This window comes from Galeopterus variegatus, unplaced genomic scaffold (genome assembly GCF_000696425.1).
Source record: "Galeopterus variegatus unplaced genomic scaffold, G_variegatus-3.0.2 Scaffold1083, whole genome shotgun sequence".
NCBI classification, from domain to species: domain Eukaryota; kingdom Metazoa; phylum Chordata; class Mammalia; order Dermoptera; family Cynocephalidae; genus Galeopterus; species Galeopterus variegatus.
Window position 1 is genome coordinate 271,264 of NW_007727194.1, and position 18,670 is coordinate 289,933.

The window sequence follows — 18,670 nt, forward strand, 5'->3', positions numbered from 1 at the left end:
CATTGATGCTGAATACTTCCAGATTTTTTTTTTTTTTTTTTTTTTTTTTGTCTTTTTTCGTGTCCAGCAATGGATCGCAACCCTCAGTGTTGCGCCCGTACCGGACCGGGACCGGCAACGGGATCGCAACCCTCAGCGCCCGCACCTCGCTCAGCCAGTGAGCGGGAACCGGTCTGTATGTGGGATCCGAACCCTCGGCGGGAGCGCCGCCACACTCCCAAGCGGCGCACTGTAGCAGTGCGCCACCGGGCCGGCCCTACTTCCAGATTTTTAACTGTAGCCAAGTGCTGTCTCTCTTTCTCTCTTGTGGTTTCTGATATAGCCAAATGCTTAGCAGTACATCTCCAACTGAGATTCTATAGTTACCTCAGATTTCAACATGTAAATTGTTGATTCCATTTCTTAAATGTCAGCAATTTATGCTTTAATTTGCATCTTTACTCTTGTTGCCTCAGTTTAGACCTTTCTGCTGTCTCATTTGAGCTTTTGCAGATAGCTTCTAAAATTTCCTATTTATAGTTTCCCTTTTCTCCAGTTAATGCATCCCATAACCCTCTTCCTATATCATATGTTTATGTTACCTAATTACTTAAGTCCTTTCGGAGAGTCTCCAGAAAAATGTGTAGACCTCTTTCACCTGTCCACAAGTTCTGTTTACTCAAACTGTACTGAGCTATGAACATACATACTCTTTTTAAAAATTTCTTTGCACCTTTGTTAATGCCTTTCCTTTTGCCTCATGTTTTATTCCCCATATTCTCTGCCTCATAAATTCCTACATACCTTTTAACACTTGCTTTAATCCCTTTTTAGTGTTCTTTTTTTTTTTTTGCTAATCCTTTCCTTAACCCTCTCTCTACTTTTCAAGCAAAGATGGTCTGTCCATCAAATGTGATAGGCTTCATTAGCAGCTTATGCAGGCCTCTATTATAATACGTGTCACACTGTATTGAATTTCTCCTATTTTAGAGTCTTGTATTTTTGTTCAGTTGACACCCCGTCCCCCGTCAGTCTGTGAGCTTAATGAAGTAGTTTACTTATGTCGAGAGTCAGAATAATCCTTGGCATGCTGTAGTCTTAGTAATTTTTTTGAATGGATGGTTTATAAAAGGCACATAGTGAGAGGCTTGGAACCCAGACCTGTTGACTTTAATGTTCATCATCATGCTGTTTCTACATATTCTGTGTAAGTTCTTACAATAATTCCAGTCTTTTAAAGGAGACCCTCATAGTGCATAGTTGTATCTCTACATGTCCTATTAACAATTTTTTTTAATGAAATACATGTACATTTTGATACTTCTGCTGTCTTCTTCACTCATCATTTAGTTGTGGTTTGGAGAGAAAAGCTTCTTCAGCTTTAACTGTACAAGTCTCTTCATTGCTTAAGTACTTGGAATATTAAATCTTTTGCAGTGTCATGTCATTGCATATCATTGGGTTTCCAATGACAATAGCTACCTTCATTCTGTGACATTTTATTCATTCACTCTGATGAGTTCAGTGTAATTGATCATTAGTTCCTGATATTTTTCTTGATCTTTAATCTTCACAGTTACATCTTTTTAGATCTGCACCATTATAGTAGTGGTTTTATATTCCATATATGAAAGGAAATTTATAAATTTCCTAGAACTTCTTGTTCTGATGTCTTAAGTCCCCAAAAACAATTTTTGGTAACACTGTGTGATTTATTGGTATCAAACAAACATGTTATCTGTGGGTAAGTTTTCCAATGTCATTAAGCCTCTGTAATAATGGTAAGTAAGAAAAATAACTCATATCCCATAGGGTTGTTGAGAATATTTTTTAAAACTGATATTAAATGCCTAAAAATACCTGAAATATAGTAGGTTTTTGGCAGATATTTTTCCACCCCCTGTTTTCTTTTCCGTTATCACAATTTAATTATTTTCATAAATAAAATACTTAGCCAAGTTTGAGAAGAGTATTATAGGTGAATAGAAGAGGAGCAAGTTAAAACGTTTATTAATTCATAACTATGCTATTAAAAGTATTACCTTATGATGTCACTAGTAGAATTATTCATGCATTGTGTGTGTGTGTCATTTCTTAGTACTAAGATAAGGCATGAAGTCAAAGACCCTAAGTACGATGTAGTTCATAAATAGGAAGTCACTTGAGCTCTGTGAGAATTGATTGAACTACATGAAGGTATTTAAGTATGTTGTCTACAAATAATAGCAAGTGGAGGAGTTCTGCTTTGAATGAAACTGTTAGGCATTCCCTGTAATTTTCCAGTAAATAAGATCAACACAGATAGCTGCACAAGTAAGATAGGCCTAGGAAGGGCTAAATCAATGGGATTCATTCACACCCACGTGAAATTACATCAATCAGTATTGTCCTTTTAGGTGACTGAAATCTTCTAGACCCAAATTTCTCTTTTCAGGTTACTCACCTATGTCAATTATTACATTATACATAAGTGTCATGTAGAACATTGAGCACACTGACTGAAGAGTTCTTTGTTCTGAAGCTTCCATTTGTAAAGAAATTGTGGAACCTATTTTTTCCCTGTTCTTTTTAAAATAAGATTCCTATGTTTCTTCACCAGATTTACTTTCTAATCTATTTCATATTAAAGATATTGAAGTTCATTCATTAAATTATTATGTAAAGGGTACATAAGAGACATAACTCAGAGGATCAGGGATCATTTCTAAAAGGATAAAGAAGTCTTTATATAAATCAAGGTGACATTTGAGTTGGATCTTGAAACTTGAGTTTTTAGGAGATTGAGATGGGAGGCAGCAAATCCTTTAAGGGAGTAAATGAACATGAATAAATATGTAAGGGGTGGGTCTGTAGAAGTCATGTGTCATATAGGTTTATGAGAACAGGTAGATTGGGGCCTGGATTCAGGCTAAAGATTTTAAGAGGTGTATTGGGGATTTATTGAAGGCAACAGATGATGTGAAGGATAGCACTTTAGAAAACTGATATTGCAGTGGCCTATGTGATGAGTGAATGAACTGGAGGTAGACCAGTTTGTTTGCTGGGAATGTAGACTGGTAGAGGTAGAAATGGAAAGGATTAGAAAGATCCAGGAAACATATCACATTGGAGTTACAGCAGGTAATTAACAAAAAATGGAAGTAAAGAAGAAAGGAGAATGTTAAATCAAAAACTGGCTAACTCAGTAATTGGGAAGAGTAGTGAGACCAGTAACAGAAAGAAGATGAGTGAGTGGCTATATTTATTTTTTGGAGACAAATATGATAAATGAATGACATCATAGAGGATTGTGAGTTTTGTTTTTAGGCCTGTTGAATTAGAAATTTCCAGAATGCATATAAAATTATGGGATTATAAGTATAGAGTGGATCAAAACTCTGTAGATGGATTTGTTAACTGTTACAGGTTCTGTATTCAATTCAAGTATTCAGTCCTAATTTTTCTACCTTTACCTTAAGTAAATGATTGTGTCTCTGAGTGGATATTGAAAGTGTGGTAGGAAATCATGTTATATAAGAAATATAGGAACCGAAAAGGTTGGGATAGATGTCCTTGGTTTAGTTAGGCCACAGGCCGACTCCAGAGAAATTTAATTACCAAGTAGGAGATCCTCAAAATGAGATTGTTTAATATTCTGTTTTTTTTTTTTTTTGTTTTGTTTTTTTGAGCCTCGTTTGGCTGACCAAAATATCTCTTTATATAAATGATACTTGTCTCTGCTTAGTTAAATGTCAGCTGGTCACCTTAAGTAAAGTTGTGGAATATTTGTAATTTATCTCTTATTCCATAAGAGATATTCAAATATTCAAATATTTTGTTATATGTTAAGTGTTTGAATTTTTTAATTATTTTTATTTTTAAATAAATGCAGTACAGACAAGTAATTTGTGTTAAAGAAAACAGAAGCCTGAGCATGGTATACATTACATAGTGAAGTGTGGTATTTCTGGGGTATACAATTTTAGAGTACTAAACATCAGAATTTCAAGCACATACAGCAATGAAATATTTCTCATTTTACTCATTTATTTATCAGTAAGATTTATTTTTGCAGTTTTTTACTTATTTTCCATTCCAGTTATGTTAATATTGTTAACTTACACAAGGGAAGGATTATTTATTACATACTTCATCATTTCGAAAGACTGAGACTGTAGCCACAGTTCTGCTACTGGCTAGATGAGTGAACTTGAATCAAGTTACCTCTAAAGTCATTTTCTCATCTGTAAAATGAAAGCATTAACTCAATTTTTCTCAATTTTTATAATTTTCATAACTCAAAATGATTCTAAAACAAACAATATACAGTTTTAAAAAGGATTCTGAAGTCTGTAATTGTACCATTCATCTGACACAAACTTCTGCTGGGTATAGAGGTGTGAACCCCTTCCCTCTTAAAGCAGCTCTGACCATTGGCATTTTCTCTCTCCAAGTGAGCTGATATGTCTTTCCTTAAAAATTTCAACCTTGGGTCATACAGAACAAAGTATAAGCCAACTTCTAGTATTAGAAACCAACTATATTGTTTTCTGGCTTTTCTTTCTTTTTTAAACGAAGTGTCCTGTTTCATATGTTACTCCTATAACAGGGTTTTGATTTAAGTTGATTTTGTATTGCTTTGGACTTATGAAATAGACATAATATAAATGAAGTAAGAGATGAAATAAATTTGCAAATAAGACTGGGTACTGATTTTGGAGTTAAAGATAGATTTTGATATCTAAGAAATAATGTGTAAGAATCTCATGTTTTTTAACATTTATAATTGAATCCCAGAGAAATGTTATTTTAAAGTCTTGTGGGCCTGGGAATTACAGTAATGCTAATGTTAGGTGCTCACTATGTCTCAGACTCTGTTCTGTGCTGTCTAAATGTATTATCTCATTCAGTTCTTCCAACAGTCTATGACATATGCATCTCTCTCTCTTTCAGAGATGAGGTAACTGGGATGCAGAGACAGTAAGCAGCGTGAAATAGAAATTGTTCCAATTATATATTGATGTTATATTATATAATTAGGTTATATATTAAAATATAATTTCTTAACTTCCCCAAACTGTTATATTGTTTGATAAATCTACTGGCCTTCACACTTGTTGCAGAGATTTATTAAGGGCTTATTATGTGCCGCTCAGTGTGCTAGTGTCTTCCATATTTTATCTCATTCAATCCTCTCCATAAGATAAATATTGATTTTATTTCTCTTTTATGGATGAGAAAACTGAGAAGAATTACTTTCCCAAGATCACACAACTAGCAAGTGGTGGAATTAGAGTTTGAATCTAGGCAGTCTTGACTACACAGCTTGTGTGCTAATCATTACACATGCTGCCTCACGTCACTACACTGCTTTAGCGTATTTGTTTGTTGGGGCAAAAGAAGTAGATACTTCCTCTTGGCAGGCAATTCCAACTATGCTTGATACAGAATATATTGATAGTTACTGGTACATGCATCAATGAAGCCCTTTGAAAACAGTTAATTTTTTTTTCTACATTTGTTTGTAAATAAGCTTACTAGAGGTATGTATGGAATAAATACAAAACAAAAACTTGGTCTCTGATTTAAAATACTGTGCAGTCTTTTGTCCTGGGAGGACAGGAGCCAAGACAAATCACACTTCTTATTCTGGCTTTAAAGGAGATTTTGAATATTAAATGCAATTTAGTATGAAAGAATATTAGTGACAGTTCTTCAGTTTTTACAAAATAAAATTTCAACTTACATTTAATTGGGGTTTAAAGCAGATTTCCATGATATCTAATATATCTGTATTCAAATGCATATTAAAGTCAAATACAAATACATCTTTTCAGTTGTCTGCTCTTCTCAGTTATTTATGCACTTAATTAAGAATTAATTGCACTTATATTATAAATGATGTGGTTGCTTCCTCTTGCATTATGTTTTTCCAGTAGTGCTTAACCTGAAGACAAAGCACTTCTCAGAATATCAGATTCAGAATGTGCTCAAAGTTCTTTTAGAGACTGAAGCACTGAGGAAAGTTAGCATGTGTGACCTTACTCTTCAATAAGGGATTTCAGCTCTTTCTGTTATTTTTCATATGTTGATAAATACATCATTTCTCTGAAAACTGTGTTTCACCTTATATTCCTTTTTCTTGTACAATTTTGTTTTTGCTTTCTTTGGAGGTTATTCAGTTTGGCATGGTAGTTCTTGTCAGTAGTGCTTTACTTGTCTGTGTGCCACTTTTCACTTTCTTTTTCTCAGTGGAACTTAGAAGCATTAAACACATCTTAATAGTTAAATATAAAAATGAACTTTTTCTGTGATGTGTGATTACTTGGCAATTTCACCTCATCTACACTGATCTAAATATTAGAAGAATATGATAAATTTTTATATTTACCTCAGTCAAAAATTGTTACTTCTAATCGCTAAGCACCTAAAATTTCCCCTGTGAAAATAAAGATACAAAGGTAGCAAGTAATTGCAACCAAACATTTCTAATATATTCTTCTTGAAAAGAAGGCAGTATAGGCAAAGGGAATGAGAATTATTTGAAAATTTCCTTCCTGAGACTCTGTATTTGAGTGTAACCAACCCTGTTGGTTGGTTACACTCAATGTAACTGATTAGGTATGCTTGTTTTCTTGCATGATTTCTCAAGCATTGTTGAATTACCATATTTACTGAAAAAATAGCAAACTGCTCTTTTTCAAAACATTTATTAATCAAATATGTTTCCTTTTATAAATACAAGTCCTTCATCAGTTTTATATTATCCTCTTTTTTTGTTTTAGTAAGATAGATTTATTTTGATAACCATAAGTAATGATAATACAAGAGGAGGCAACTCAGTGTTTCAAATGATAAAATAGTTCAATTTTAACCAATAAGAACCTATACAAGATCATGGCATTTAGATTTAGGGTATCTATCTCTTTGGACCAGATCATGTTATTTGAATCTACTGTGGTATTGTTAGTATGTTTCATAAGACATGGTGCAGAGCTGCTATGATCTTTAAATGTTAATGTTCTTTTCTTATCACTTTACTGTATAGATACCCTTCATGAGACCCAACTCTGCCACAGCTCATCCTCGGAGGCAATCCTGGAAACCTCTTTTATAAGTGTGATTTTAAAAATGTGGATAAAACTCTCAATAGAGTACATAAAGTAAAGGAGAACAGCTATTTTGTCCTTTCCATAAGCTTATCACTGCAAAAAGTTGCCTTTGCTTGTCAGGTTTGGATAGAATGTAATTGATGGGTTTGTTACTTGGACTGAGAAGGCAGTTAATTTGCCTATATGGATTTTTTTTCTATTTTTTTCTTTCTTCCTTTTTTTTTTTTTTTTTTTTTTTCACTAATCAGATATATTTGATATGTGCATTATTGAAAAATACTGGATAAATGTTTTGTTAGAATTGTCCTATAATGTCTTTCCCTCTTGCTTCTTTGGCACATGGTGATGATACAGTGTTTGGACTTCCTGAACTGTTTCAGAAGCCTGTGGGACTTAAATGCAGTGTGCTATTCCCTGCTGTTGTTGAACAGTACCAGTAACAAACAGCAAAGACAATGCATTCCATTAGTTTGCTGTCCTGTTTCATCTGACTTAGTACATATATTCATATATGAAATGCTGTATTGTGAAACAACCATAGACTTGTAGTAAACGTTATTTCTATTTATAATATTCAGCAAAAGTGAAAGACTTGAAGTATATGACATTTTAGTTTTGACTCATTAGTCCAAGTATGAAACACTAATATTAGTATGAAATTTTTACAGCTTCAGATTTTAAGCTCATGAATGAAAATATATGTGTTGATGTTTAGATTTTTTTTTTAGTAATACCCAAATTTCTTCAGTCCTTACTGTTTTAATATAAACTTTTTGTGTTCAGTTTAATTTTATTTTTGTCAGTCTTAAATATGAAGTTATGAAATCAGGAGGGAAATACAAAGCTTATTGACTATACAACCTGCCAGCTGAAAGATCTTCATCAACATCTGTATCTTTCCAAAGGTTTACAGAATTAAAATTTGATCTTCAAGCTTTAATGATCCAGTTTAAGTCAACGACAGAAATATGCTGAATATTCCATCACTCAATCTTGAACTGATTTAGAAGAGACTCTTTGCTGAAATTGACTGCACATATAAATGTAAATTGTCAACATGTCTCTTGGAATTTCCTGACTTATAAATGTGGTTTTTGATATCTTTTCAGGTATAGTGACCATTAACAATAGTTTAAACTTTAGGAATACAATAGACAATGTTGTAGATAATCAAAAGCAAGTATAATTATAAGTTGCTATATGCTACTAATCTAGTTATAGTAAGAAACCATATGATTAGATAAGCTGTTAATAAAAGTAAAATGTGTATGAATTACGTATAAACATTATTAACTTAATCTCTCACAACATTGGAGGAAAAATATTTATGATCTTTAGTAAAACCAATAGGCTTTTTTTTTTTAAGAAAGGACTAATTATTACTTAAGAACAAGTTGGTAATTATTACTATTGCTGAACTCCATCTTATTTTAAGAAAAATGACATTGCCATTTTCTTAATGTAATCTGCTAATACATTAGGCTCTGGCTCTCTTTTAATAATATATGGTGAGAAATTACTAGTGGCCATTTTATTTTAGGTTTTTTGAGAAACCATTAAGCCTGGTGGTTTTGGTGTCAGTGTTAATCAAAATCCTTTTTGCCTTGGTTCCAATTAGAATACTACATTATCATCATTCTTCATCATGCAATTTTTAGAGTTGGAGTGGTGGATATCCTATTTCATTTGGTACTAGACCTAAGAACCTTTGTCACTGCAAAAAACAAAACAAAAAAAAACTTTCTCGTAAACATTCATATTTCCAGTGTAAAATCAACCCCTGTCCATAATTGGTCCAATCACTATTCCAAAGAGAAAATTAAAGTGATTTAAAGAAAATATGTACTAAATGGTTCATATTTCATAGACATATGTAAGAGATGATGGCATGTCAAATAAATGACGACTGTGTCACAATACAGAAAGAAGGAAACATTAAAATATCAGGAAGGAAATTAGATGTCTCTGAAATATAAGAAAAAAATGACATGATAATAAATAGTAGTGGTTCTCAGACTCTATCATGCATCAGAATTATAGGAAGGATTTGTCAAAACACAGATTGCTACCCTATTCCCCTCCCTATCATCTTCCTTCCCTCTGTCACCGTGGAGTTTCTGATCCAGTAGATCTGGGATGAGGCCTGAAAATTTACATTTCTAGCAAGTTTCCAGGTGATGCTGATGCTGCTGGCTAGGGTCACCACTTTGAGAGCCATTTGTAGATAGCATTTTTTAAAAAATTGTACAGTGCTTGACATTAATTAATAAAGGAATGTGGCTTTAATCTCCTGAAAAGGACCCTTAGATTTTCAAAAACATTTGTTTCTAAATAAAAGAGCTTGTAGTAGTTTCATCTGCAGCACATATACTTTATTTTTATAAATGCAGTTAAATGTTTATTTTACACTTATTATGGGAACAGTGCTATGTTAGATACAGAAGGGAATCAAAGAACATAGCTACAATATGTCCACAATTCACTAATTCTTTTGTTAAAAAAAGACTTGAAATTAGGGTATGTTTGAACATGAAAACAAAATTTAGCCTTAGCCTTTATCCATCATTAAGTCTAGAAATTATATGTATGCATCATTTATATATCATTGTTACTCGTGTTTCTTGAAAGTTTTATATTTATGATGTTAAAAATAGATTACTGAACAATAAATAATAAGAAATTCACATTTATTATCCTATTTTCCTGTTTTTACACCCTGTTTTTACACCCTGTTACTCTGTGAAACCACTCTTTTCATAACTTAAAATGACTTATTTGACAGAACTCACCATTTCACTTCTTTCATAGTATGGAAATATTTTATTAATATTCTGCAAAATCTGTCTGAAGAATTCAGAAGGACTCTTGCACCGCATGGAATATTTTCAGTTTTAAATTTTTGAAAATTTCTGAAATTGTTCTTGACTATTGAAAATTGTCAAAAAAAACTTAACTTTGAGTTTCATGGCATATGAAAGGAGGGTTTTTTTCCTACTAGTCTGAATCAACACTTTATAAACATATGACATTAAGGATTGTGATTTCTGATTTAGGCATGCTTTGCAAGTAATGCTTTATAAAAATGTAGGCCTCTTTCCTGTAGTGTTCTCTCTAAGGCTTTCTATAGGCCCGCAGGTAAGATTCACTGCTATTCAGGCACATAAGATGTAAGGAAATTGGATGCTTATGCTGGGGTTTGTAAATAAAGTGAGATTGACCCCCAGCCATTACATCATTTATCTGATTTACATAGTAAAATCAGGATCTATGCTATTGATTAGAGAATAGTTAATTACGAACAGGGAAATACAAAGTTATGTAGAGTTTGAGCACAGCAGGTTGTACTGCTGAAAAATTTCCAAGGGTATGAGCAGATGGAGATCAGTTTATTAAAGAACAAAACAGATGAATTTCATGTATGGAAATGTCTAATCATTCTCTCACGCTGTGAAGAGGTACTTGACCTTATTTTGTATTTTTATATGAATTGTTATGCTTCATGTTTTATTTCCCCCTTTCACTTTTAACCATGTAACCTGGCTGCTGCTGATGTAGCTAACTAAATTGATCTCATTCTTTAAGTGACTATTGAATATGGATTTGGATTTGGATAATTTTACAAAAAAAATTTTTCTATTAATATACTTTTATGTGTAAAGATTATTTTTGGTTTTGTTACTATTTATTTATTATCTCCTGTCATAGAAGCCTATAGTGGCATTAATGAAATAGGCTCAAGTCCTCCATATTAGTCTTATATTTGTGAATTGTGATATAAAAGACATTTTCTAATTATTTTGTATAGAAAATGCCTATGTATGTGGTTTGCATTTAAATTATTGTAAATTACAAGGAATAAGATTGTATTTATTGACATTAAATGTTATTCTAGTATTAGTAGAATACAGAATTTTGTGTAAGCTTGTATTATTTTAAAAGTGATTTAATTCTCGGGCAACAGTTCGTATTTTCTCCATCTGTTAAGATTTTTGATGAAATAACTGGCTACTGTTCAAGGAAACAATCCATCACCATTAGTTAAGTAAATTTGTGTAGGTGTTTGAGCTGCTAGTGAGATTTTAATTTAAGTAATCCTAATCTTCAAGATTAAATTTTTTTTATCTTTCTCACATGGAACTTTTACATACGAATAATGAAAAAGTTGGAAAATCTGACACACATCAATTCTCTTGATACTTAGTTTTTCTGGTTTTTTTTTTTTTAAGTGAATAGATGTGATAGTATATATTTTCACAGTTCTTTATTTTCCTCAATATAGACTTGGAGGGGATCTAAGTAATATATAAAAAAATAGCTGTTGATATAAAAAAATAGCTGTGATTATCAGATCACCTTGATCATAAAAATGTACATCCCTTTTCAAGTCTATCTTGAGAATTTTGCTTCTTCCTGAAGTTTAGCTTGTCATGTGACTATAAATAATTTGCATAGTAGATGCATTTAATTTCAGTTTTTAAAAAGTAGCTATTTAGTGTACTTCCCTAATGAAAGTATCAATTAGAAATTAAGGGAGTTTAAGAAACTCTTTGGAACACTGACTTTTAGCCTGTCTTTTAGGCACGGTAGAAAATAAATCAGTTGTTTCTTTTTACTTGTTTGCATATTTTTAGTAGTAAGGTAAATGCCTGACTGCTTGTTGTATGGATCATAGCACATATGAAGACAAATCATTTTCTTCCTCTTTTTCTAGGGTGCTATACTTAATCATATGCTAAGTGTTTTAAATACTTAAAGAACTGTGTTTTCTTGGTCACCGTATTTTGTTAAATTAATGTGTAAAAGACCATACTCCTGTATAATGCTGCTTTATTATTTACATCTGTATCCATTATGAATCTGATATCAAGGAAGGTGTATTTAATTAGAATCTAATTAAACAGGTTTTCTTTTATCTTCTAAATGGGATTCATTTATCTCATTTGAAATTGTAATTTTAGAATACCCTATAGTGTTAAAGTGTACAATATTTATTAGAGGCTTAAAGGATACTTCTTTAAGCACCCAGTTTGCATTTTATTAAAAAAAATTTAGTGTTTCTTTATAGGCTAATTTTATATTCTCTTTTAACATTTTAAGACATTGTCTTCCTATTTAATAATGTGCTATTGGATATTATAATAGTCTGTTTTTATTACATAGACATTTGTGTTATTTTAATAAAGTATGTTGTGTTATATCACTATAATTTTGTGGGTCAATGACTGCTTTTACAAAAACTTTTTTAAACAATTTATTCGGTATTTATTTTGATAAATATATACTATTTTAGGTGTTGCAATTATGAGTTCTCAAGTATACATAAGAAATACAGGTAGAGACCATAAATAAAACTGATAATAACTGCTTTACTTCTGTTACAGCTTTTAGGTAGCAGATGATTACAAACCCTTATGTGAGTTTCTGATTTTCAAGTTTTTACAATGATCTAAATTTGCAACATAGCCGGTATTTGTTGACAGGCAAGATTTGATGAAGATTACAGTGTGGGGTGTGTGTGTGTGCATGAAGTAAATAATCCACTATTTTGACCACCTATGTTGTTTTTGGATTTCTGGGGTTATTGATAGTATCTCTTACATTTGTCTATGGTATATTAATTCTTGGAAATTATGCTGGAGTTCACTTGTATAAGTCAGTATATTTTTGTTAACAGCACACAATACGGATTTTTTTCACTTCAGTATTCTAGGGTAGAAACAACTAGACTTTTTCCACTTGGAAATAATTTTAGACATCTCTACAAAGAGCTTATATTTGTATATTTATTTGTTGATCAACAAAGCTATTGACTTCAAGATTGGGTTCTTTTCTTTTTTTTTTTTTTTCGTCTTTTGGGTTTTCGCAGTTCCTAAGGGTATTAGCTACTGCTTTTTGCTATTTAGTCTTGGAGTTGCAGTTCTTATTTACCTGTGAATGAGGGAAAACTTTCTTATCACCCCTAATTCTTTTTTTTTCTTTTTAAAATTTATTTTTTAATTGAAACATATTGTATATATTTATGGGGTACAGAATTATATTTTAAATTAATTAGAACATATTGTATATATTTATGGGGTACAGAGTTTTATTTTAATACATTTACATAATGTATAATTGTCAAATCAGGGTAGTTAGCAAATTTATCACACAAATTTATCGCTTCTTTGTGATAAGAACATTTGAGCTCCTGTCTTCTAGCCATTTGAGAACATACAATAAATTATTGTTAGTTACAGATGCCTAGCACTACTCTACACCACTAGAACTTACATTCCAACCCTAATTCTGATAAACAAATTCTGTTTTTGGTATGGAACCTATCACAAATACATTAGAGCTCTGTATGTCAACAAAGTCATCTGAAAGGGATCACTAATGAAGGAATCAATCAGTAATGATTAGGTCATTTATAAATGGTATATATTTCTTATTATCTTCGGACAGAGCTAGCATATAAAAACCTTTCTTTTCCCCTTTTCATTAGTTCTTGAGCTGAAAGAAAACTTGATTTCACAAGTAATTGAAATTAGCAACAGGTTGGAACTATGTCAGTGTAGCAAACTTGTTCTTAATTTATTAGCTGTAAATCCATAGCCAGACCAACAAGAGTGACCAGTATGGATGAAGGTGATAAATATTGAATCATGATTCACTTTTGTTGAATGATGTTTGCCTCAAGTTATAAACTAGAAATCATAATTGGCAAATTATTATGACAGTTACAAAGTAAATATGCAGTAATTAGGTTATAATTTGATGTGAACTAAAAAAATATTAATACTGTAACTCTTCACCTATCAAATTGAACTGGGATTACTAGTAATCTGAACTATATCGAACAATGCCTGAAAACCTGAAGTTAAGGATAAAAGACTATATGTAGATAAGAGCCAACATGGAGTTGATGTTCCTAATTAAGAAGTTCCTTCATGTCTTTTTACTATAAATTTGCATAGTCTTAATAAGTTTTAGTGGTCTGGTTTCTGAATCCACAACAAATTATTATTGAGGAAATGATGCTTAGACAAATACCCTGATGATATCAGGAAACAGTTGCTGATAGTTTTCCAGTAAGTGAAGACCCTAAAAACTTGTAGTCAAATATAAAAATTCAAACAGAACAGCAGACTAATGATCCTTCAAGTACAAAAGGCTGAAACACTGTTAGACACATAGAAGCATCTGTTATTCATACTGGTGACCTTGAGATGGCAAAGATAAAGTTGTATTTAATATATTTCCTTTATGAAGCAAATAATGTGATTTTTAAAAACTTTGTCATCAAAGATGATTAAAATATTAGTTTTTTTGCTTGAAAGTGTATGCTCTCAGCTATCTGGAAATCTCAACCTCCTCCTAAACTCAGAAATGCTTATACTCTGAAAGTTTCTATACCCGTATGTTTAATGTAATTGAATTTTAGCTATTAGAGGTAAATAAATTCTTTTGAGAAAGAAAGAAGATTTAGCCTATTTATGTTGTATTTGAAATTAGCTATACATTATGTATTTTTTTTTATTAATCCAGACAATTTGTACATTTAAATACTTTTAACTATATTTTGGGGTGGTTTATTTGTAATATTGGCATAGTAAGTAAAGTACTATTAGTCCTATTTGATTTTTTCTGTTCCTATAGCTAGGATTATCATAGTAAATTTTTTTTTTTCAAGTTTATATCTTGAGTCCAAAATGTTTTTCGAAAAGTACATATGCTTATTTTATTCATAAGGAGAAAGCTGTAGAGCAAGAAATGTGTAAACTTATATAATTGTGTTTTAAACTTCTTTATATCTGAATAACTTAGCTAAGTTCCTTAACTTTTCTGAAATTCTTGATTACAAAGATGGGTCTTTGAGACATTGGGTTTTTGTAGCATGTTATGAAATTTTTGCTGAAAATGTAGATTTGTAGTCCCATTTATTGTGATGGTTTTTCTTTGTTTATTGTTTACATAAGAATAGGTCCTACCCCTTTTTTCCTAATAAAGCTTATTGAATAGTAAGTGAACACTTCATTCAAGTAATATGTGTTCTATAAGTTTTTCCACTTGCTTTCCTGGTTGTAGATTTCTTGACTTTTGAAGTTTTAAATCAGTAAGAGATAAACAATAAATAAAGAGGATCTGACCGGTTGAGAAAATACTATTTTTTAATTTTAAAAAAGCACAAAGAAAATGCAGAATATAATCTCTTCTGTAAGAAGTATACATCTTTGTTATTTGTTGTTAAATCGTAGTCTTGTTTTTCCAACTGATGCAGAATTGTTTTTACAAAACACTGAAATAATACAGATTTTTCTTCATTGTCAGCAGGATGAGATTGTCTGAAACGAAGAATAGGTATGATAGTTTTCTTAGATTTTGTACATCATAGGTGGCAAAGACACTATCAAAATGTTTGTTAATAAGTTTTAAAATGTACTGAGAAATACTATGAAAAACCAAATGCACCAAGAAAAAATGACAGAAATTTTGAGACAATAATACTAAATTTTTAGTGATTTCTTATCTCTTGCATATTTAAGTATTCTGTGATTTAATATGTAAAGATTGTTTATATTTGCTATAGATTGTGTTAGAATGCTATAAACATTAGAACGTTCATATATAATCTATTTTAACTTAGAGAAAGAGATGAGGTATAAATTATATAGCATTGATTGCAGCCTAGAGTAGCCTAGTAGAATTACTTAGAGAGTTCTAAAATTCTTAAAATAATCACAGTGTTTTGGATTGAATTCATAACCTTGAATTATATGTCTTATATTGTTAAGTGTTTTTAAGCTAATGGATAAATGATTAATTCTTTAAATTCAAAGATAAAATAGTTGTGGTTGTTCGAGCACATATGATTATACACATACATTCATTAATATGCTCTTTACATTTCTGTCAAAGTGTTCTAAATGATGTTTGTTGTCAATTTTATTGCATTTTTTATTTCTAAAACATTTATTTCAGGTTTAAGTTGCCTTTGTTGTGAACATTTATTTAATAATCTGTGAGCCAAGGATAGAATTGACAATGTTAAAGTTGAAATGTACAATAGTTTGTGTTTTTGTCTTTGAAACAGATGGTTTTTATATTATTTAGATATACCATAATTCTGTTTACCCTGCAGGTGTGATGAATGCAGACTCTGCTACCATTTTGGCTGTTTGGATCCTCCATTGAAAAAGTCTCCTAAACAAACAGGCTATGGATGGATATGTCAGGAGTGCGATTCTTCATCTTCTAAGGTAAGGGGGGACGTCTGTAAGAAAAAAGTTGTTTCCCTTTATTTTGATAGTTTTTCCATATCACACCATCAGCTTCCCTTCTTTAAGAGAATTGGAACACGAGGGACCAACATTTTAATCTAATACACTTTAAGAATATATATGTTGTAGTGATTTTATTGCCCTTAAATTAAGGAAAAACCTAGCTGTAATAAATGATATAAATTTTCTTTAGGGAGTATTTAGCTGATTTGAGTATTCTCTGTATTAATGTAACATATTAAATAGTGTGCTCGTAGGCAAAAAAAGTTACCCTCTGTTAATTTACCACACCTAGGGAATGGCAGGGAAATTCCACCTTGAGTCATAAGAAATTATGTTAACCAACAGAATAACCAATAAAATCCAATTTATTTTACTCATGATTCATCTTAAAGCATTATAAGTATGTTGTGGGTGTTTTATAAGGCTTCTTTCTTACAATATCCTAAATCTTTATATGGTATTTGTTTTAGCTGAATAGAAAAGATGAAATTTCTAATAAAGTTGTTTAATAGTTTATCCCCCAAAGTAAATTTTGAAATTATGTCTTTTGAATATCACTATTCTCACCTTAAATTGTGGTTAGCTATAGGTTAAGATTATTGTGTGTTTCTTTAAAGTGTGTGAGTGAATAGCTGTACTTCTGATTCATTTGACAGAAAGATTGAATATATTGAACAAAGACATTCTGGTCAGCTGTGGGTTAATTAAATTGTTTTTCCTTAAAAAGACAATGGAAATTAACTGTCTATTGTAGTATAGATATCAAGCCATCTTTCTTCAATGCCACTTAAATGCATTTTTCTATCCTAGAGTGAATTAAAATTGATATCAAATTCCTGTTAGATCTTGGAAACAAAAATATTCTTTTTACTGTTAGTCACAATTATTGCTCCAGCTCACCACAGAGGCCTTCCATAAAAGTTTGTTATTGAAAACTGCAAAAAAAGCATTTAGTTATTGAAAAAAATGACGGTTTTTCAAAAATAATTTATTTAAAATATTACATATTTGTGTAATGATTATTAAAATTAAAATGTAATATCCTATATATTTTATTTAATAATCAAGCATTTTTCCCAAGGTTATAAACTATATATATATATAAAACAGCAGAATTATTTTATAGTCATCTTACTAAGACCCAGATTTAAGAGGGAGCATATTTAATATCAAAAAGTTTTATTGCATAATTTAACAATGCATTTCAGAATTACATTTAAATGAAAAAATAGTGAATTACTATAGATTATAAATAGTTGTCTTATGGTACTCTTTATGGTATAATGTACTTTTTCTAAATGCATTTTTTGTTTGGGGTTCTCTCCCACCTGTGGCAAACAAGTTAGGAAAGCAATTTTTGAAAAAGGATTTACTGCCTTTTATAAATATGTCTTTTTGCATATATTCTTTTTAAAAGGCTCTATACTGCTATAAATATGTAACAATGTATTAAATGCAAACAGTAGATTTATTAAGTTATACAGTTAACTTTGTTAATGAATATTAGAAATGCAAGGGAGCATATTTCAGATATGGTAGGAATATATCATACAGTTTATACATTCCGTAGGTGCTAGTACCCGAAGAATAAGGCTTTAGCTTTGGTTTTATTTTCTTCTCTACTAGAGAATGGGTCTTTGCACTCTGAATAGAAATCCATTAGGAAGGCACACTGTTAGAAAACTTGTATTTTATTTGTTGTACTCTGATCTGTGGTTGAATACCAGAGGTAAATAACCAACATTTTCGAAATTTCATCCAAATATGGTATCTGATTTTGGGAATGTCACAGCAACTTACTGTAAGGATTCCAGCAGTGAAATGGCTTTGCGTTTTCATTATACCAACATGACTATTAATATATTTCTGCTTTTTTCCAGTGAAAAATTAAATTTAATGTAATACTTAAGCTAAAAATTAAGGAGACTTAATTCATTCCCTTGAGTATTTGTGTTGAGTCAATTCTGTTTTTCTTACTTTTGAAGAATTCTACGTCTGACCAGTGGGTAGTAAATTTCTGTTTGCATTTTGTCCTGAGAGATGTTTGCTAATATTGGGTCCTGAGAAGAAAGTACTAATAGGTAATGTCATTTTTTATAATTCAGTGAATTGCTGCAGAAGCATTTAAATTCAGAAGCTGCGTATTATTAACATAGAAGTCAAGAAAATTAGGATCATCTTTGGGCCCAAAAGAAACACAGAATGAAAATTAAGACATATGCTTTTGCTTATGTCTTATTTTTCTACATTTGTTTGGTGGAATATTATTTGCTAGGTAATACTGGGTATATTCATCACATTCATATATTATAATAATATGGAAAGCTAAGAGAGAAA

The 18,670-nt window shown here is 31.1% G+C and overlaps 1 protein-coding gene across 6 annotated transcripts in view; it reads left to right on the top strand.

Moving 5' to 3' along the window:
* The window catches only part of PHF14 (PHD finger protein 14), a 172,764-nt gene that overhangs the window by 106,393 nt on the left and 47,701 nt on the right, over positions 1–18,670 (top strand). For 2 of the 6 annotated variants that reach the window (XM_008574669.1, XM_008574664.1), the window contains one exon: positions 16,192–16,309. In XM_008574669.1, the coding sequence (XP_008572891.1) occupies positions 16,192–16,309 (118 nt within the window). Of the gene's footprint in view, positions 1–7,006; positions 8,174–15,380; positions 15,411–16,191; positions 16,310–18,670 lie in introns of those variants that run through there. The other 4 variants (XR_550639.1, XR_550640.1, XM_008574666.1 and 1 more) reach the window with 4 other exon arrangements.